Source organism: Capricornis sumatraensis, chromosome 18 (genome assembly GCF_032405125.1).
Source record: "Capricornis sumatraensis isolate serow.1 chromosome 18, serow.2, whole genome shotgun sequence".
Lineage (NCBI taxonomy): Eukaryota > Metazoa > Chordata > Mammalia > Artiodactyla > Bovidae > Capricornis > Capricornis sumatraensis.
In genome coordinates, this window is record NC_091086.1 from 14,641,045 (window position 1) to 14,658,916 (window position 17,872).

The 17,872-nt window shown below is 37.7% G+C and overlaps 1 protein-coding gene across 2 annotated transcripts in view; it reads right to left on the bottom strand.

Moving 5' to 3' along the window:
* The window catches only part of ARHGEF28 (Rho guanine nucleotide exchange factor 28), a 134,342-nt gene that overhangs the window by 97,341 nt on the left and 19,129 nt on the right, over positions 1-17,872 (bottom strand). Inside the window, exons 2-6 of one of the 2 annotated variants that reach the window (XM_068990373.1) lie at positions 14,246-14,364; positions 9,564-9,719; positions 9,385-9,515; positions 5,953-6,160; positions 3,132-3,243 (exon numbers count right to left, since the gene is read on the bottom strand). In XM_068990373.1, the coding sequence (XP_068846474.1) occupies positions 3,132-3,243; positions 5,953-6,160; positions 9,385-9,515; positions 9,564-9,719; positions 14,246-14,364 (726 nt within the window). Of the gene's footprint in view, positions 1-3,131; positions 3,244-5,952; positions 6,161-9,384; positions 9,720-14,245; positions 14,365-17,872 lie in introns of both variants that reach the window. The other variant, XM_068990372.1, reaches the window with a different exon arrangement.

Here is a 17,872-nt window from a genome sequence, read left to right on the forward strand (position 1 = left end):
TTGAGAATATTCCTTTTTATCTAAACCCATGAACTACCAAAGGGAATTATAGTGAATTTTGTTTCATGTATAAAGCATTAAATAATAAAGTTGCCACCACTGTACTCTGGACTCAAAAAAACAGAACCAAAAAAAAAAAAGCATGAGAAATTATCATAAGTAACACTTTGGAAATGATAAGGAAGACAGAACATTACGAATAAGTATAAAAAAGACTGAAAGACCACCCTATCTTTGTATATCTATATTATAGCTCATGTACAGGAGTTTTCTACTGAGGAAAAGGAAACTTGCACTCTGCTCAAATACAAAAAAATTTAGAGCTACTCAAAGCTCATTGATTGAGAATTTATAAGAACACAAATGTCAATTTACCTCTGATTAAGCAGACTGAACAATGAAACATTAGAACACATCTTTGAATCAGTCAAGCTTTCACACACACACACACACACACACAGTTAAAATTATTTCTTTTTCCTTAAGAGTTAATTTACTCTTTGCAGTCCTATGATTTTGACTGACCTAAATGTTATCAACCCAAATGTTTGCTACCATAGAAGAATATCCATTGGAATCTTTGTACATTTAGTGTGTAACCTCAACCTAAATTGCCTGTTTGCAATTCTTACCTCTGGAGAGTATCAAACTTCATTCAACTGCCCTATTTTTAAATATACTGTCTAAAGACAAGCTTTTATTCACAGAAAAAAACAGGGAATTAATTTCAGTTTCTTATTCTTTCTAATTCAAATGCAAAGATTTAAAGAATGTATGTAAAGCAAAAATACCCTTTCTTATTCATTAAAGAACTCATAAAACAGGGCTCTTTCCCTTACAAACTTCAATTTTTCTCTCAGTCATCTGAGATTTCAAACATCATAACTGTCAGAATTTAACAATCAGAGATACTAGAGACAAAAAGCCAAAGGTACCATTTTGCACAATGCACAGAAAACTTAAGTGTTTTCCAAATAGTTACAGCACAAAGTTAATTCGCCATATCTAAGACTATCAGTGAAAACGTATCAAAGCAGCCATCAAAAGGAATCCCAACCTAAGCTAAGGTCAGGGGGACCTGGAGATCCTAGAAAGACTTATGGTATTAAAAAAAAAATCCAGGGCAAATTCAATCTGCCTTCTACTCCTGTCCCCTCAAGGTAGTTGTATCCTTGCTTTTCCTTAGTCCTTTCTCTCCATCTTTTCATTCTAAAAATAAAAACTGACATTTGTATCAGTGTTGTTTTCTCTTCTTCAAAAACGACATCCCAGGAAGAAAAAGGAAAAAAAAAATGCCTTGCAGCATTTGTTTTGTATTTTATGCATTTTGTCTAGTAAATTCATTCAGCAAATATTGATTGAACATCTCCATTCATAAGTCATTGCTTTAGAATGGCAAGTCCAAGCACGAAGATTATGCTTCCAATATAGCTCCACATAGCATAAAAATGCAAAATAAGAGCAATGCAACAAAGCAAGAATAAGAAAAAAGGAAAGAAAAAAAAAGTAAAATAAGTTCTATTTTAAATATTCAAAATATTGAGAATACTTAAGCACATCTCTTGCTTTCTGAGTCCTCTAAGACTCTTAAGGATAATAAACCAAAAAAAGGCATTATCTGATATACTGACAAAAAAATTGTAATACTACTATATACTACCAACAAGTCCATTCTGAAGGAGATCAACCCTGGGATTTCTTTGGAAGGAATGATGCTAAAGCTGAAACTCCAGTACTTTGGCCACCTCATGTAAAGAGTTGACTCATTGGAAAAGACTCTGATGCTGGGAGGGATTGGGGGCAGGAGGAGAAGGGGACGACAGAAGATGAGATGGCTGGATAGCATCACTGACTCGATGGACATGAGTCTGAGTGAACTCCAGGAGTTGGTGATGGACAGGGAGGCCTGGCGTGCTGCGATTCATGGGGTCCCAAAGAGTCGGACATGACTGAGCGACTGAACTGAACTGAACTATAGACTGACATTAATACTTCCAAATAACACCTTTAAATGTAATTATTACATAATACACTATAAACAGGAAGTATTAAATAATCACACTCCAGAATTAAGCTAACAATTGGGGTAGTAGCTAAGAAGGACTACAAGGGCAGCCCTGAGTTGCCTACAACTATTCTACTTATTGATCTGAATTCACTTTTGAAAATTCATCAAGCTACATGCTTATAATATGTGCTTCTTTCTGTAGGTATCAGTTCAGTTCAGTTCAGTCGCTTAGTCATGGCCGACTTTTTGCAACCCCATGGACTGCAGCACGCCAGGCCTCCCTGTCCATAACCAACTCCTGGAGCTTGCTCAAACTCATGTCCATCAAGTCGGTGATGCCATCCAACCATCTCATCCTCGGTCGTCCCCTTCTCCTCCCACCTTCAATCTTTCCCAGCATCAGGGTCTTTTCCAATGACTCAGTTCTTGGCATCAGGTGGCCAAAGTATTGGAGTTTCAGCTTCAGGATCAGTCCTTCCAATGAATATTAAGGACTGATTTCCTTTAGGATGGACTGGTTTGATCTCCTTGCAGTCCAAGGGACTCTCAAGAGTCTTCTCCAATACCACAGTTCAAAAGCATCAATTCTCTGTAGGTATACTGTATTTTAATTAAAATTTGATTGTATAAAAGTTTATAATTGTTTACATGGGCCACAAAAAGTACTGTTTGAGATATACCTATTTGTGTTTCAAGTATGTTCTGTTATTTTTACTTGCTAAAGTTCCCTATTAAATAAAGAAATGAAGATAATCCATTTTGCAATGCTTTGCCTCTGGGGAGGGTTATTTCAGCACTAATTTACTTAAATAAAATTCTCTAAAGTCCTCACAATAAGGAACCTAGAATAAATTCTAGTTTATACTGCCTTTGAGGAAAACATTTTATTAAAAAAATAAGGCAGCAGAGAGGTGTGTACATATTTGTGATTTCATCAAAATAAAATTTATGCTTTATGTGATATCCAGTGAGCTGAGGGTTTTGCTAAGTTTAGAAAACTCAATAGTGAAAATGAAATTTAGAATACTTGCCTGCTCCTCTTATATGTTTTATGTACTTTTACTGGCTGAAAATCCACTCTGGAAAAGAATGCTTTCACAGCCAAATGGTAAATAATGCTTACCTTCAACTGAATTACACACTGTAAAATCACGGATCAATCGAGTTTTTCCTAAAGAAATTTTGGGTGATGAGCAGGAATACGAACGTGAACGGATTCCAGAAAACAACGATTCCTAAAAGAAATCATAACAAAGTTTTTTTAAAAATTCTATAGAAGATTTGAAAGTATGCACTCATTATCAATGATACTAAATCAGGACCTTTACAAAAATGATTCAACTTGAATATTTCTGATATAATCTTATTAATGATTTGTTTCTGTTTGTCTCTCACTCACAACTCTAAAACATGCTATTGTTTTTTGAATGCTTTAGTAAACTTGAGCTCTGGGAATAGTTCCTATACACTTTATACAAGTACATAGGATATACTTAGGATACAAGTATGACATTCTAACCATGTTGGTTAAAAGTGAAAAATAAAGTCATGTGATTTTCTCTGCATATTCAACAAATCTGACTGGTTTTTGACCTGAGTTGTCATTTATTTTTATAATTTTAAACTGTAGCATTGAAGCAAAATTCCATATGAACTGAGATCTATATACATAACAATTATTAGAAAGTAGAGAAACAGTCATCTAAAACTATGTTTTTAAAAGTTAATGGCTATTTCCTGAGGGCTTCCCTGGTAGCTCATATGGCAAAGAATCTGCCTACCATGCAGAAAACCAGGGTTTGATCCCTGGGTTGGGAAGATCCTCTGGAGAAGAGAATGGCTACCCACTCCAGTATTCTTGCCTGCAGAATTCCACAGACAGAGGAGCCTGGTGGGCTACAGTCCATGAGATCACAGAATCGGACATGACTGACTGACTAACACACAAAGGCTATTTGTAATATGAGCTGCAGCCTCCAAAAAAGAATGCATCAGAGCATTATACAAATCCTTCTAGTCTTTGCTCATCTTTCAACAGATCTTCCATTCAGCACTTCCTGAGACTTTGTTTGAATTATCACTGGTTTATATAGTTTAAATTTACCCCTTTTAAGTGACCTGCTGTTTTCTTCCTGTTTGCCCAACCACCCATTATTTCTATCATTATTTTGGCAACATATGTGAAAGTGCAAGAAGGCAAGATAATAAAAACATGTTTTTCTCGCATGTTCTAGAAATCTTACATGAATGTGCAACAGAATGTCACTAAAGCCGTTTACAGCACCCAAACCCATCCAACAGAGACCATGTGGACTTAGGACTGATGCCCATCTCCCATTAACTATTAAGATACCACTTAAGGTTAGAGGTAAAAGAAAGTGCTGCAAAATGTATTACTAAAATTAAGGCATCAGCAACAGCCCTTTAGAAGCACTATTTTCTTTTGTTCTCCGTAAGTAAAAGCACACGGTTGCCTTAGGCTCGTGGTTTAGTTGAAGAGCCTGGAGGAAAGTTGAAAATAGAAGCCTAACCTTGCTTTGGATGGCCTTGACCCATGGCTCCATGACTTTCTTATTGGGAAAGACCCAGTGGGCCTGGCGGTCCAAAAGGCCAACCTAAGTTATCCCCTAACAGTGAGTTGGCCACAAAGGGCCCTAGCCAAGTGCCATCCTCTGCATTAAAGTCATGCATGGTAATCATTTTTCCTAACAATAGGAATTTGAAAATCTTCCAGAATTCCTTGGCAAAAAGTTATATAGGGTAATTACAAAGGCAAGGCAAGCCATAATTTATAGGACAGATTCTTCTTAAAAGTGAACAGTATAGAACTATTTCACAGAGAATTACTTTTCCTTCTAAGTAATGATGAGTTTTTCACAGTTCCATTCACATTACAAGTCTGAGAAATAGCTACATGAATAAGCATATCTAATTCTTATTATCCAAAAATATCACATGATCTTTAGTTTCAGAAGATGATAACAGCTCTACAGATCTCAGAGCTGAGGGTAGAGGATTCAGGTTCTAGGGTCAGAAGGCCTCGATCTGACTCTATCACCGAGCTTTGGGCAATGTGGACATCTAATCTCTGTAGAACTTGAACAGATCAAAAATTAAAATAAAAATACCACTTTATATCCCAGATGAGTTATGAGAAAATTCTGTGTTTTGTGCATACATGAAGCATGTTGTGCATATTGTAGAGCATACCATCAAAATAAAACACAATCATAACCACCATGTGTTTGCGATGAGATGTTAAAGCACAGCACATGTCACTTTACAGTGTTTTACTCAGAAACACTGCATTTACAGTAGTAAACTCAATTTAAAAAGAAAACAAGTGGACAACAGAAATAAAACAGAAAACATAGGTCCAAACAGAAAAGGGCTTCCCTGTAAGACTGGGAAAGTTTAGTCATTTCAAGAAACCACAATGAAATGAAACTCCAATGTGAAAAAAGACACAAAAGCTGTCTCCTGTGGAAAAACTAACAGAGGCTATGGTATTCCAAATGAGTTCATGCAGCCCAACAAATGTTACCTCTGCCTTGGCAAAATTATTTACCTCATCCCCAGCACCAAGTAAAATTTTATCTGTGCAAAACAAGCTTGGTCATTTAAACTCACTTCATACCACCAGCCTTCCTCCCATTGCTTAAGGGATGATGACAGAAAACACTGTATAAAATGGTAACATTTTCCAAAACCATGAAAGATGATCTGCGTTGGTGGGGATTCATGAAAACAAATCAGCCATTGTATGTAAGGACTATACACATTAGAATGTGAGAGAGTAAGAAGACAGACTCATGAAGTTCATTGGGTCTTCAATTAAAAAAACATTCACACGTGTTACTATAATTTGTCTTTCAGAAATGAGCAGATTTAGACAACATACTTTCCAGGCTTTTAATAAACCAAATGAATACTAATAAGAATACCTTCAGCTGCAGACTACTTGATAAAGAAAATGATTCCGTCCTGGAGATATTAAAATCTGATTCAGTGTTGGTCTCAAAAGAGTCAGATTCATCCCCGCTAGTAATGCCAGTTCTCGAGGAACTCTGACACACTGGAGTGTAGCAGTTGTGCAGCTGCTCCGAATGGCCCTCTCCTTCACTGTCAGCATCCAGGGCATCAAGGCTGGAACTGCAGCAAAAAGCAAATAAACAACCAAGTCATCAAGTAAGACAGGCATGGCTCTCTATCTCCCTGAATTCAGATTCTCTATTGGTGTCAGCTACAAGGGGCTCTCATTCACTACTCAACAAAATTCATCCTTGTGATTTCTATCATTTTTTTCTCTCCCCTCATCCTGAATAGATCTTCTTAAACAAGATTTTATGTTTCCCCGAATGAACATTTCAACCTAGCAAAGTCATTCCAAATTAGTACTATCTTCATTATTTCTGTTTTGTAAATCTAATTATTGGGCTTCCCTGGTGGCTCAGATGGTAAAGAATCTGCCTGCAATGCAGGAGATCTGGGTTTGAATATTACAAGGCCCAAATAGTTACCCTTCAAATATTAAAAACACAGACAAAACAGAGCCACTGAGCTGTTTAGTGGAGAGGGGGCAGGCTCTGGGGCAATTTACATGTGAAAAATGCAGCATGGCTTTCCTTCCTTTGTCCCTGGACAAGTCAGGAGGGCAGAAGCACATTAAGACAAGGAGAGGTGTGAAGATCTCATTCCAGAGCTGGTGACAAGAAATGGGTCAGGCACAAGCCAAGTGAGGTTCCAAACATGTCCTGTTCAATTATCAATTTTAGAGATTTGAAAAAATGATTCCTATGAAAACTCCACTTCAGAAGCAGGTGGTGATGCTGCTAACCTACTGCTTTTCTTTCCTCATTTAACTTTGATAACCATAAAATTAAAAGGCAAGAATTTGATCTTGCACCTTTCCAGCTCCTTCCATTCCATCTAAATTTTAAACCACTCAAGCTTTGAGGCTGAGAACTTCCATGCTGCTACTGCTAAGTCGCTTCAGTCGTGTCTGACTCTGTGTGACCCCATAGACGGCAGCCCACCAGGCTCCCCCGTCCCTGGGATTCTCCAGGCAAGAACACTGGAGTGGGTTGCCATTTCCTTCTCCAATGCATGAAAGTGAAAAGTGAAAGTGAAGTCGCTCAGTCGTGTCCGACTTCAAGACCCCCATGGACTGCAGCCCACCAGGCTGCTCCATCCATGGGATTTTCCAGGCACTGGAAAATTTTCCAGTACTGGAGTGGGTTGCCCTTGCCTTCTCCAGAGAACTTCCATAGGCATGTTAATATATAATGTATTTTTAAAATGTAGTTTTTCTTTGGCTGTTATACTTCTGGAGCTAAAATTTTAGTAACAACACAACAAATCATCTTGATTTTGAAATAGAACCAGAAACAGACTTCAAATTTGGTTATTTTCCTTGTCTCTTGTGTCAAAGCAGAGCGACTTTGATGTCCCATCCGTTTAATTTGCAGCCATGACCACACAAGCATCTTTAAAACTATAATTCACACAATAAAAATCTAGAGAAGATCTTTTATTATCTATCCACTAGACATCACTCTTGGTACCGATACCTGTTAAAGGTTTCTAACCTCCAGCTGTTGTTTATCAGCGCAACCCAGTGATCAGCACCCAGTGACTACTGCTTACCACTCCTTTCTGAGCAATTAAGTCCCTGTCGAATATTCACTCAAGTACATATTTATATATACTCATATGTGTTATTTTATTGTTATTTTGATTCATAATCTTATGCATAAAACTGGACACATAATCAGAGATCTAAGGCTCAACTTGAAACAAACATTGCCCACACCATTGTTTTATTCCTTCCCTACAATGCCCACTCAGTGTAACAATTATCTTAAATTTGGGCATTTTTCTCTTCTTCATTCTCATTTGACACTCTCATGAAGAATCCTCTTTGTTCTCACTACCTAAGGAAAGTAATGCGTGCTTAGTCACTCAGTTGTGTCCAACTCTGCAAGCCTATGAATTATAGCCCACCAGGCTCCTCTCCAGGGGATCTTCCCAACCTGGGGCCCAAACCCAGGTCTCTCTGCATTGCAGGCGGATTCTTTACCATCTGAGCCACCAGGGAAGCCCTAGGATAAAATGAAATCAGTAAAAACGGGCCTATTCCCTCATGAAAATAGACTAAAGGATGAATGGATAAGAAGCGAAGCCAAAGACACAGGGTCTCGGACACACGCACACACACACAGAAATATGTACGATCATATCATACACAATAGAACGACTGTTCTAGGGACATTTTTACAAGAAATTATATGTAAGGTCACTATAAGTTACCTTGTAGCGCATAAGGTAAAAATAAAAATAAAACAAACATAAAAATAAAAACAAAGAGCATAAAAATAAAACAAACACCTCAATTTGCTGCTCTTTGATGACCTAGATGGGTAGGATGATGGGGAAGTAGAGGGAGGTCCAAAGGGGAGGGGATGTGTGTACACATAACTGATTCATGTTGTTGTACAGCAGAAATTAACAACATTGCAGAAACAATTATACACCAATAAAAAATGAAAAATAAAATAAACACCCATCAGCCCACTCAACTTGAAACAAACACTGGCCACACTTGTTTTATCCTTTCCCTACAATGCCCATCAATGTAGCAAGTATCTTAAATTGGGGGATTTTTATCTTCTTCATTCTCATTTGTTTTTCCTTATTGCTTAAGCACATTATACATGCCCTACAGTAACAGATTGTTTTTGCATTTTATAAATGAGCTCTAACTGAAGTATTCTGTGGCTCCTTTTTTGTTCTACTTCATGTTTCTAAGTTGCATGTGATTATGCAAGCAGATGTAGTCACAGTTAATTCACTTTTACTACCGTACAGTATCCCATTATGTAACTATAGTGTAATTTATCTTTTCATCCCTACCATTTGGGTTATTTCCTACTGCAATAAATAGTCTTATACATGTCTTTCAGGACACAGAACTAACACTGCTGGGTCATAATATATATGCACATCCAACTTTACAAGAAAATGCCAAAATATTTTCCAAAGTTATTATACAATTTTCACTCATATCAACTGTATATAGGAGTTTCTATCATATGCATTTTCACCAAAATATGGCATTATTACACTTTATAAAAGTTTTGCTTATCTAGTAAGTATTAAATGGTATCTCATTGTGGTTTTCCTTTATTATATTTTTGTCAGTTTTCTTATGTATCTTACTTTCAAGTCATGAAATATAAAAACCTAAATGGAGGCAAATTTTGATGTAGAAATAAAAATGGTGGGGGGGCAATAACAATAAGAAAATAGAATTTTCCAAGTCCAGCTACAAAGTTCTTTCATTTTCTACATTTTCTCTCTAGAATGTAGTACTTTACCTTCTTTTCTTTAGATGACTTTGCTCCTTTTCAAATCCTCGAAGACCAAAAGAAAGATTCAAATTCGAAGCATATGAACTAGATGATACGAAAGGCGCTTGGGCTTCCGTGTGTGACGTCACTTCTGTGCTCTTACTTGGTGGCTGTGTGCCAGCACTGGCTTCAGTGTGTGACATCACTTCTGTGTCCTTACTTGGTGGGTGTGTACCAGCACTGGCTTCAGCAGGAAGGATGGCTTTGCTGCTCTCAGGCCCCAGAGAAGAATCCATAGATTCAAGACAGGTATTCACAGGGATTCCCTCTATGTTAATATAGTTAATGTCCAAATCACCAACCTGGTAGTTGAAAGTAAAATATTTGCTGAGCAAAAGCAGGAAAGATTGGCTGAGCAAAGAATACAGTTTTCACAATTTAAAGACCCTCCAACTTATTTATCTTTTTTGGGTTTTCTGTTCTTGTCTTTCTTTATGTAAGCAAAAGAATTCTTACGTGATATACTTTTGTTTACTTCCTGCTCTCCCATAATTCACAAAAGGAAGACGACCAAGTGTTTTATAAACTGTATTACAAAACCAGAGACTGACTATGATTTTAACATTTTATGAACCACTGACTAAAAATTAGGGGAAATATTTTAAATACTTGAGACAAAAACTAAAGAGTAGGCACTTTAGCTTACAAAATAGTTTATAGGAACCTGGGAAACCAAGTTATTGGCAGCCGCATAAATCTGAGTCTCCCAAACAAAAAGAACAAATAAAGCTACATAAGATGCATGGGTTTAGTGTAACTAGAAGACAGAAAATACCCCAAACTTTAAATTACATGTAAATACTAAGCAAGAGAGTTCCAGAAAAACATCTATTTCTGCTTTATTGACTATGCTAAAGCCTTTGACTGTGTGGATCACAATAAACTGGAAAATTCTGATAGAGATGGGAATACCAGACCACCTGACCTGCCTCTTGAGAAACCTGTATGCAGGTCAGAAAGCAATAGTTAGAACTGGACATGCAACAACAGACTGGTTCCAAATAGGAAAAGGAGTACATCAAGGCTGTATATTGTCACCCTGCTTATTTAACTTCTATGCAGAGTACATCAAGAGAAACACTGGGCTGGATGAAGCACAAGCTGGAATCAAGATTGCTGGGAGAAATATCAATAACCTCAGATATGCAGATGACACCACCCTTATGGCAGAAAGTGAAGAAGAACTAAAGACCCTCTTGATGAAAGTGAAAGAGGAGAGTGAAAAAGTTGGCTTAAAGCTCAACATTCAGAAAACGAAGATCATGGCATCTGGTCCCATCACTTCATTGAAATAGATGGGGAAATAGTGGAAACAGTGGCAGACTTTATTTTTGGGGGCTCCAAAATCACTGCAGACAGTGACTGCAGACATGAAATTAAAAGACTCTTACTCCTTGGAAGAAAAGTTATGACCAACCTAGATAGCATATTCAAAAGCAGAGACATTACTTTGCCAACAAAGGTCCATCTAGTCAAGGCTACGGTTTTTCCTGTGGTCATGTATGGATGTGACAGTTGGACTGTGAAGAAAGTTGACCGCCAAAGAATTGATGCTTTTGAACTGTGGTGTTGGAGAAGACTCTTGAGAGTCCCTTGGACTGCAAGGAGATCCAACCAGTGCATCCTAAAGGAGATCAGTCCCGGGTGTTCATTGGAAGGACTGATGTTGAAGCTGAAACACCAATACTTTGGCCACCTGATGCAGAGAACTGACTCATGTGAAAAGACCCTGCTGCTGGGAAAGACTGAGGGCAGGAGGAGAAGGTAACGACAGAGGATGAGACGGTTGGATGGTATCACTGACACAATGGACATGGGTTTGGGTGGATTCTAGGAGTTGGTGATGGACAGGGAGGCCTGGCGTACTGCGGTTCGTGGGGTGCAAAGAGTTGGACATGACTGAGCGACTGAACTATACTGAAATACTAAACATCAAATCTCACCCAGCAACCTGTCATACTCTTGCCATGAGACTTTGCGGTAGGGAAAGGACAGTCTGGAAAAATCTTCACGGGAGGGAGTCAGCAGAGGGTCAAAGACTGATCTAAAATCTTCACCAGGAAGAGAAAGTACTGCCTCCACTGGATGGTATGAAAAAACAGTCCCAGTTGGGGACCTCCCTGTTGGTTCAGCGGTTATGACTCCGATGCAGGGGAACACAGGTTCGATCCCCGATCAGGAAGCTAAGATCCCACATGCTGCTGAGCAACCAAGCCCAGGAGCCCAGATCACAACTAGAGACTCTGTGCGCCACAATGGGAGAGCTCGCACGATCCAACCAAGACCCAACGCAGCCAAATAAACAGTCTTTTTTTTTAAGTCCCAGCGGATCAAAACACTTGCCCTAAGGAGGTGCTGGTGGTCTGAAGTGGTGGTCATCAAAGGGCATCGCTTCTGAGTGAGAAAACAGTAAAAACAAAGAGAGCAGCACCAAAAACAACCTGGAATGTATTCTTCAAAATTATCATAAAAGACAGACTAGGGAACTGTCCCAGATTAAAGAAGACTAAAGAGACACAACTAAATGCAAGACATGCTAGTGAATTTTCTTTTGCTACAAAGAACATTACTGGAACAATTGGCTAAAATTGAATGATGTCTATAAACAGCTAATAGCAGTGTGTCGATGATGATTTCCTGATTTTGGTAACAATACGGCTTAAGTAAGAGAACACCCATGCTTTTAGGAAAATACACCATGAAAGACTGAGGAGTAAAAGGGCATCATATTTTCAATTTACTCTCAAACAAGTTAATATTTGTATACATATCTTAAGCATTTTTAAGTACACATATACATATACAAATACATACTCAGAATCATGAAGTAAAATATGGTAAAATTGGGGGATTTTTTTTTATTAAGAGTATTACAAGAATTCTTTGTACTGAATTATACAGGCTTGAAATAATGTCCAAATAAATTTTTTTCAAAGTAGTTTATATCACATGAGCTTCCTCATCAGGTAGCTTGATAACCTTGAAAATTCATGGAAAACAGTACATAAATAAGCTAGCAGTCTTTTCAGGTTTCCAGGCCAGATTGAGGGAGATGAAGAAAATTAGGTAAGATTCTTTCCAGATATTGCTAGAACTTATTTTCAGTATGCAGAATCTGGACTCCTTATGTTGTCCTTGCTATTCAAATGGACACAGGAACAGTAAAACAAATGATGTAATTATACTACAGACTACACTACACCGATATAAGAAACCACGTGACTTCTAGCCAGATGTTGATTTTCGTTTCACTGCACAAATTCAGCAATCTTCTACTTCATTTCAGTTTACCAATCAGGCTGCTTGAGTTCTCTCTGGATGTATGCTTCACATTATTAAAGCAAAACTTCTCTCACTCAAAGTACTTCCAAAGAGAAGTTATATCCTATCCTCATTTTTGGTTTAGAAGAGTTTTCCATTTTTAATGTATCTTACAACATGCAAAGACACAGTCTGTCCCCACAAATGTTGGGTCAAGTACAATTTTAGCTTCTGGAGGTAAATGGAGGTACTGCAATATTCACTGAGGAACAGAATGAAAAAATAATGACAAATGTATTTAAACACTGAGAACATGTGGCAACAGAATAAAACCATTAAAATCGGAATGTTGCTAGAGCACAGTAAGTCCAATCACCTTGCATCTTAAAAGAATGTCCCCGAACTCCCACTTTGTTCTCAACTCTGAGTCTCATCCTAGATTTCTATAACTAGGGCTGACATTCAGCTGCTTTACACCAAAAGAAATACACTTGTTGTTGAGAGCTGATGTCCATTCTGATTTTTTGGTTTTTCTGTCATTTTGAATATCATTCTAATCTATGCTATTTATACTATGCACTTAATGTAACAATTTCTCATAACCAAAGGAAAGAGACATTCAACCAGTGGGCACAAATTAGCATCCACTAGACAGAAAAAAAAAGTTTACATCAGAAAAAAATATCTATAAGTAATAGATACAATAGGGTACAATATATGTGTACTAACAACAACAACCCAAAAAGGACAAAATAGATCACTGTTCAATGAGCATATACTTAATGCCTCTTATGTGGAGATCAGGTTTTAAAACCAGGAAATAAGGCAGAAATTATGTGCTATCAAAATTACTCTTGAGAATCCCTTAAATCTCCTATAAATTAGGCCATGCAGAAATTTTCAGATCTTTAACTATACTTAAATTTTAAAAATATTAAAATGTGAGGATCACCAAGCTACAGGAAAGGACAAAGAATAAATCCTTAAGTAGATACACATCCAAGCCATCTGTCTCTAAGAGTTTTAACTCACAAACTGATAGACATCAGGGAATGGGTGGAGAATTCTAAAGGGTTCCAGCTTCCCTGCAACATGACACTATTCTGTTTTAATACTAAAGCTCTATATCCTAATCACACACTAATAGGTGTGTGATGAGGATTAAGCAAGTAATTTATGTGACAGTCTCACATGGGGCTGGCATCAAGCTCTCACTCATTAGTGTCTGCTGGATTTGAATACAAATATTACATAATCAGGTCAGAGAAGAAACTGGCCTCCCAAATGTCATTTCCTGTTTTGGCCCCATGGATAAGTTCCCACATTCTTCTCCTTGCCAGTGTCCTAAGACCCCTCCCATGGTGCTTCTCGGTGGAGGGTAAGGTGTGCTGGGTTCTCAAGGAAGGACCTACGTCAAGAGATCGTATGATGAGACTCCACAGCAACATCACCTGGGCTGCTCTCAGGCTGGAATTTTCTGAGGATACAACAATGTGCAATGGCATTCTGAGATGCGCACATTTTTAAAAGAGGACAGATCCCCCGAGCGACAGCACTCATACCTCACCTGATCTATCACCATGCAGTTAGCGTAGATTTCATCACCACCATTCAGCATGTCAGAGAGCTGGCCAGCAGCAAGAAATGGGGGGTGCTTAGATTTTTTGAGGGCATCAAAGGAACGATCTAGAGAAAAAATGAAAACAGGGCAAATAAATAGAAGGAATTTATTTTACAGTCAAGCTTTACCATCTTAACCAAACCACAAGAAAAAAATCAAGATGGCATTTTGCTGTCTTCACATAACAAGATCAACAATGCAAGCATTTTCTCTTCTACATCCAAACCCTCTGTTAGCTAAAACCTTTGTAAAGAATGAATCATTTCAGATAAAGAAATATGTGCCCATTTCAAGTACTATTTTTCCAACCATGAAAGATTTTTTTCATTTTTTTAAAATTTTACTTTATTTTACTTTACAATACTGTATTGGTTTTGCCATACATCAACATGAATCCACCACGGGTGTACATGAGTTCCCAATCCTGAACCCCCCTCCCCCCTCCCTCCCCATACCATCTCTCTGGGTCATCCCAGCTCACCCACCCTAAGCATCCTGTATCCTGCATTGAACCTAGACTGGCGATTCATTTCTTATATGATATTATACATGTTTCAATGCCATTCTCCCAAATCATCCCACCTTCTCCCTCCCCCACAGAGTCTAAAAGACTGTTCTATACATCTGTGTCTCTTTTGAAAGATTTTTCTAAGAATCAATTGGGTTTTTGGTCTTCAATTCTTAACACTAAACTAAAACTCATTTCACTTTATAGCATGGAAGCATTAGTGATCACACTGGAAGCCTCGGATTCCACTGAAGTAGTCAGGCTCCAGACCCTTTCCGAAAGGACCCTGGATAGGACACAGTCTAGCCGTTCATTGCCTGCTGAATATGTATAATCTCATACAGCGAGAGTTTTGTTTCTGTGATTACTACAGAAATGTTTTTGCTTGCTTCCCATGTTCTCAGGTTTGTTCCAAGCAGTCAAAGTCGCTCACAGTTGAGTCTCAGAGAGTTGAGATGTTACTGTATTTGTGAGGAAGATAAAGACTGAAAGTTGCTCAGTCCTGTCCGACTCTTTGTGACCCCATGGACTATACAGTCCATGGAATTCTCCAGGCCAGAATACTGGAGTGGGTAGCCTTTCTGTTCTCCAAGGAGACCCAAGGATCAAACTGGGGTCTTCTGCATTTCAGGTGGATTCTTTACCAACTGAGCTATGAGGGAAGCCGTATATGAGGAAGATAAAGTTGAAGATAATAGAACATTGTCAAGTCAGAATGCCTCATTTTTTGTGACTCTGGCTAACTTACTTGATCTCCAAAGACATTTACAAAGTATCCTCATCCATAAAGAAGCAGATAATTACCATGCTTTCTTCATAGTGTGGTTATAAAGATTAAATGAGTTCAGACATGAGAAGCACTTAACACATGCCTGGCACTTAGCAATTGCTCAGTAAATACTGTCACTGTTATATTTGATATTTCATTATTATTAATGGTGATTTACTTGTTCAGTGTGAGGTGCAAGGTTATTAATACTAATCATAGTGTATTATACTCACAGTAGATTCTTAATACCTGTAAATGACTTTAATAAGATAGATTCAAAGTTACAGCCATAGCAAATGCCGTCCTCACTGACATTCCAGTACGGTTTCTTGAGTGGGTGCAAAAGGGTTAGTGCTGCCTCTGCTCCATCAGAAGTGGCCCTAATCCTACCACCCATCTTATTTATGTCATGACTTAAAATCCAGGTAAGCCCATGGGAGTGAGTTGAGAAATGAAAAAACATAATAACTGTTGCACTAATATACCAGAAGTAAAAAAAAAAAAAAGAAAAAAAACCTCTATTCTTCATGGAAAATCCTGGACAACAATATAAAATTCAAATATAAATATGTATGAGCCAAATGGCCCTGGCCTTAGATTCTACATCTAAGTATACATCTACCCTACAGAACAGTGAAGTGAGATTTCATTAAGCTTCTTGAGGAAATATACAATGTAAAAGCAAAACTTCATGTCTACAGTGTCTTGTTTTATCAAATTATTTAAATAGCTGCAATATAACATACAAAACCCATAAATACTTCTTATGTATAATTTTTATGATAAATTACTATACATTTTCATGCTAATTACAAAAAAAAGCATGTTCTAAAGGGTATAAATCAAGAATCTGACAAATCTCAATGTGTTCTGAAGAAAATATTTGCTCATTTATCATTTTCCAGAATGTTTGAAAAACAATCATAAATAACATGACCCTCTGAGCTGTAATTAATCCAGCTTAACTGCTCTACAATGTCTTAAGTTCACAGACTATAAAATAGCTGTCTGGGGAGTCTGGTCATGCCCCTTTTTAAAATATTTTGATCATGGCTAAATTAAGACTTCATTGATAACGACTATCTAAGAACTAACGTTACACTCAACTAAACAGTTGCAAACAATTGATGGATTTTCTATCTTAAAACATAAAACCAAATGAAATATTACCCCAAATTGTCTGGCGCCAGTGAAAGCATTGCCATTTAGCCAATACTCAAGTTCTTAATTACCAAGAGAGCAAGTCCTATGTTCAAAACTGACCCTCACATCTCAAGGATGAGCAGGACCAAGAACTACTTCCGTTTTCATATACACAGGTATAAAGTCACTTGGATTCAATGTTTCTTCCACAAACACATCTACCTGGCCCAATAAAGCAGATCAGAATGCATACAGAGGTGATTCGCAGCAGTAAAATAAACTTAAAGATAGCAGAGCTACTTGGACCAAGTTGGTGTATAATTTGTTTCCACATGATTAATTTGATCAGTATTTTAGAAAATGATGTAATTTGTTTACAAAGAAATCTATAATCTCTTATCTGTGATTCTGAAATCTAGAAATCTCTGAAAATCAAAACTTTTTTTCTTAAGTTTGGTTCAAAAACATATTTCGTGACCTGAGCTGAACCACATAGGGCCATGTATTTATCTTTATTTATCCCACTGTGCATTCATATATTTTCTTGCAGAAATACTGTAGTGCCTGATGATGGCACTTCCTCAGTGTCTCCTATGCAAGTCATATCATACATAACAGCTCTCTGCCCATAAGACCTGAACACTTTGAATTCCAAGACAAATACAGAAGAGACCGCAGATCTCTATACAATTAACCATAGCAGAGGTTATTGTTCTTTAGTCACCAAGTCCTGTCTGTCTCTTTTGTGACCCCGTGGACTATAACCCGCCAGGCTCCTCTGTGCATGGGATCTCCCAGGCAAGAATGCTAGAGTGGGTTGCCATTTCCTTTTCCAGGAGATCTTCCCAACCCAGGAATCAAACCCACATCTTCTGCATTGGCAGGTGGATTCTTTACCACTGAGCCGCCAGGGAAGCCCTTAGCAGATATCAGACCAATATTTCCCATACTTTTGCCATTCCTCTATGAAATTCGCCATTTTGCCATGTCTACATATCACCTATATTATATACTCTAGTTCTTGTTTGTAGATTAACTCATCATTTTCCTTTGAATAAAACTAATTTTCATAGAAAAACCTTATCCTCACTATAAACAGAAAGCCAGTATTTCCTGTCAAAAAGTAGAAGAGAACTGCACATACTAAAACAAG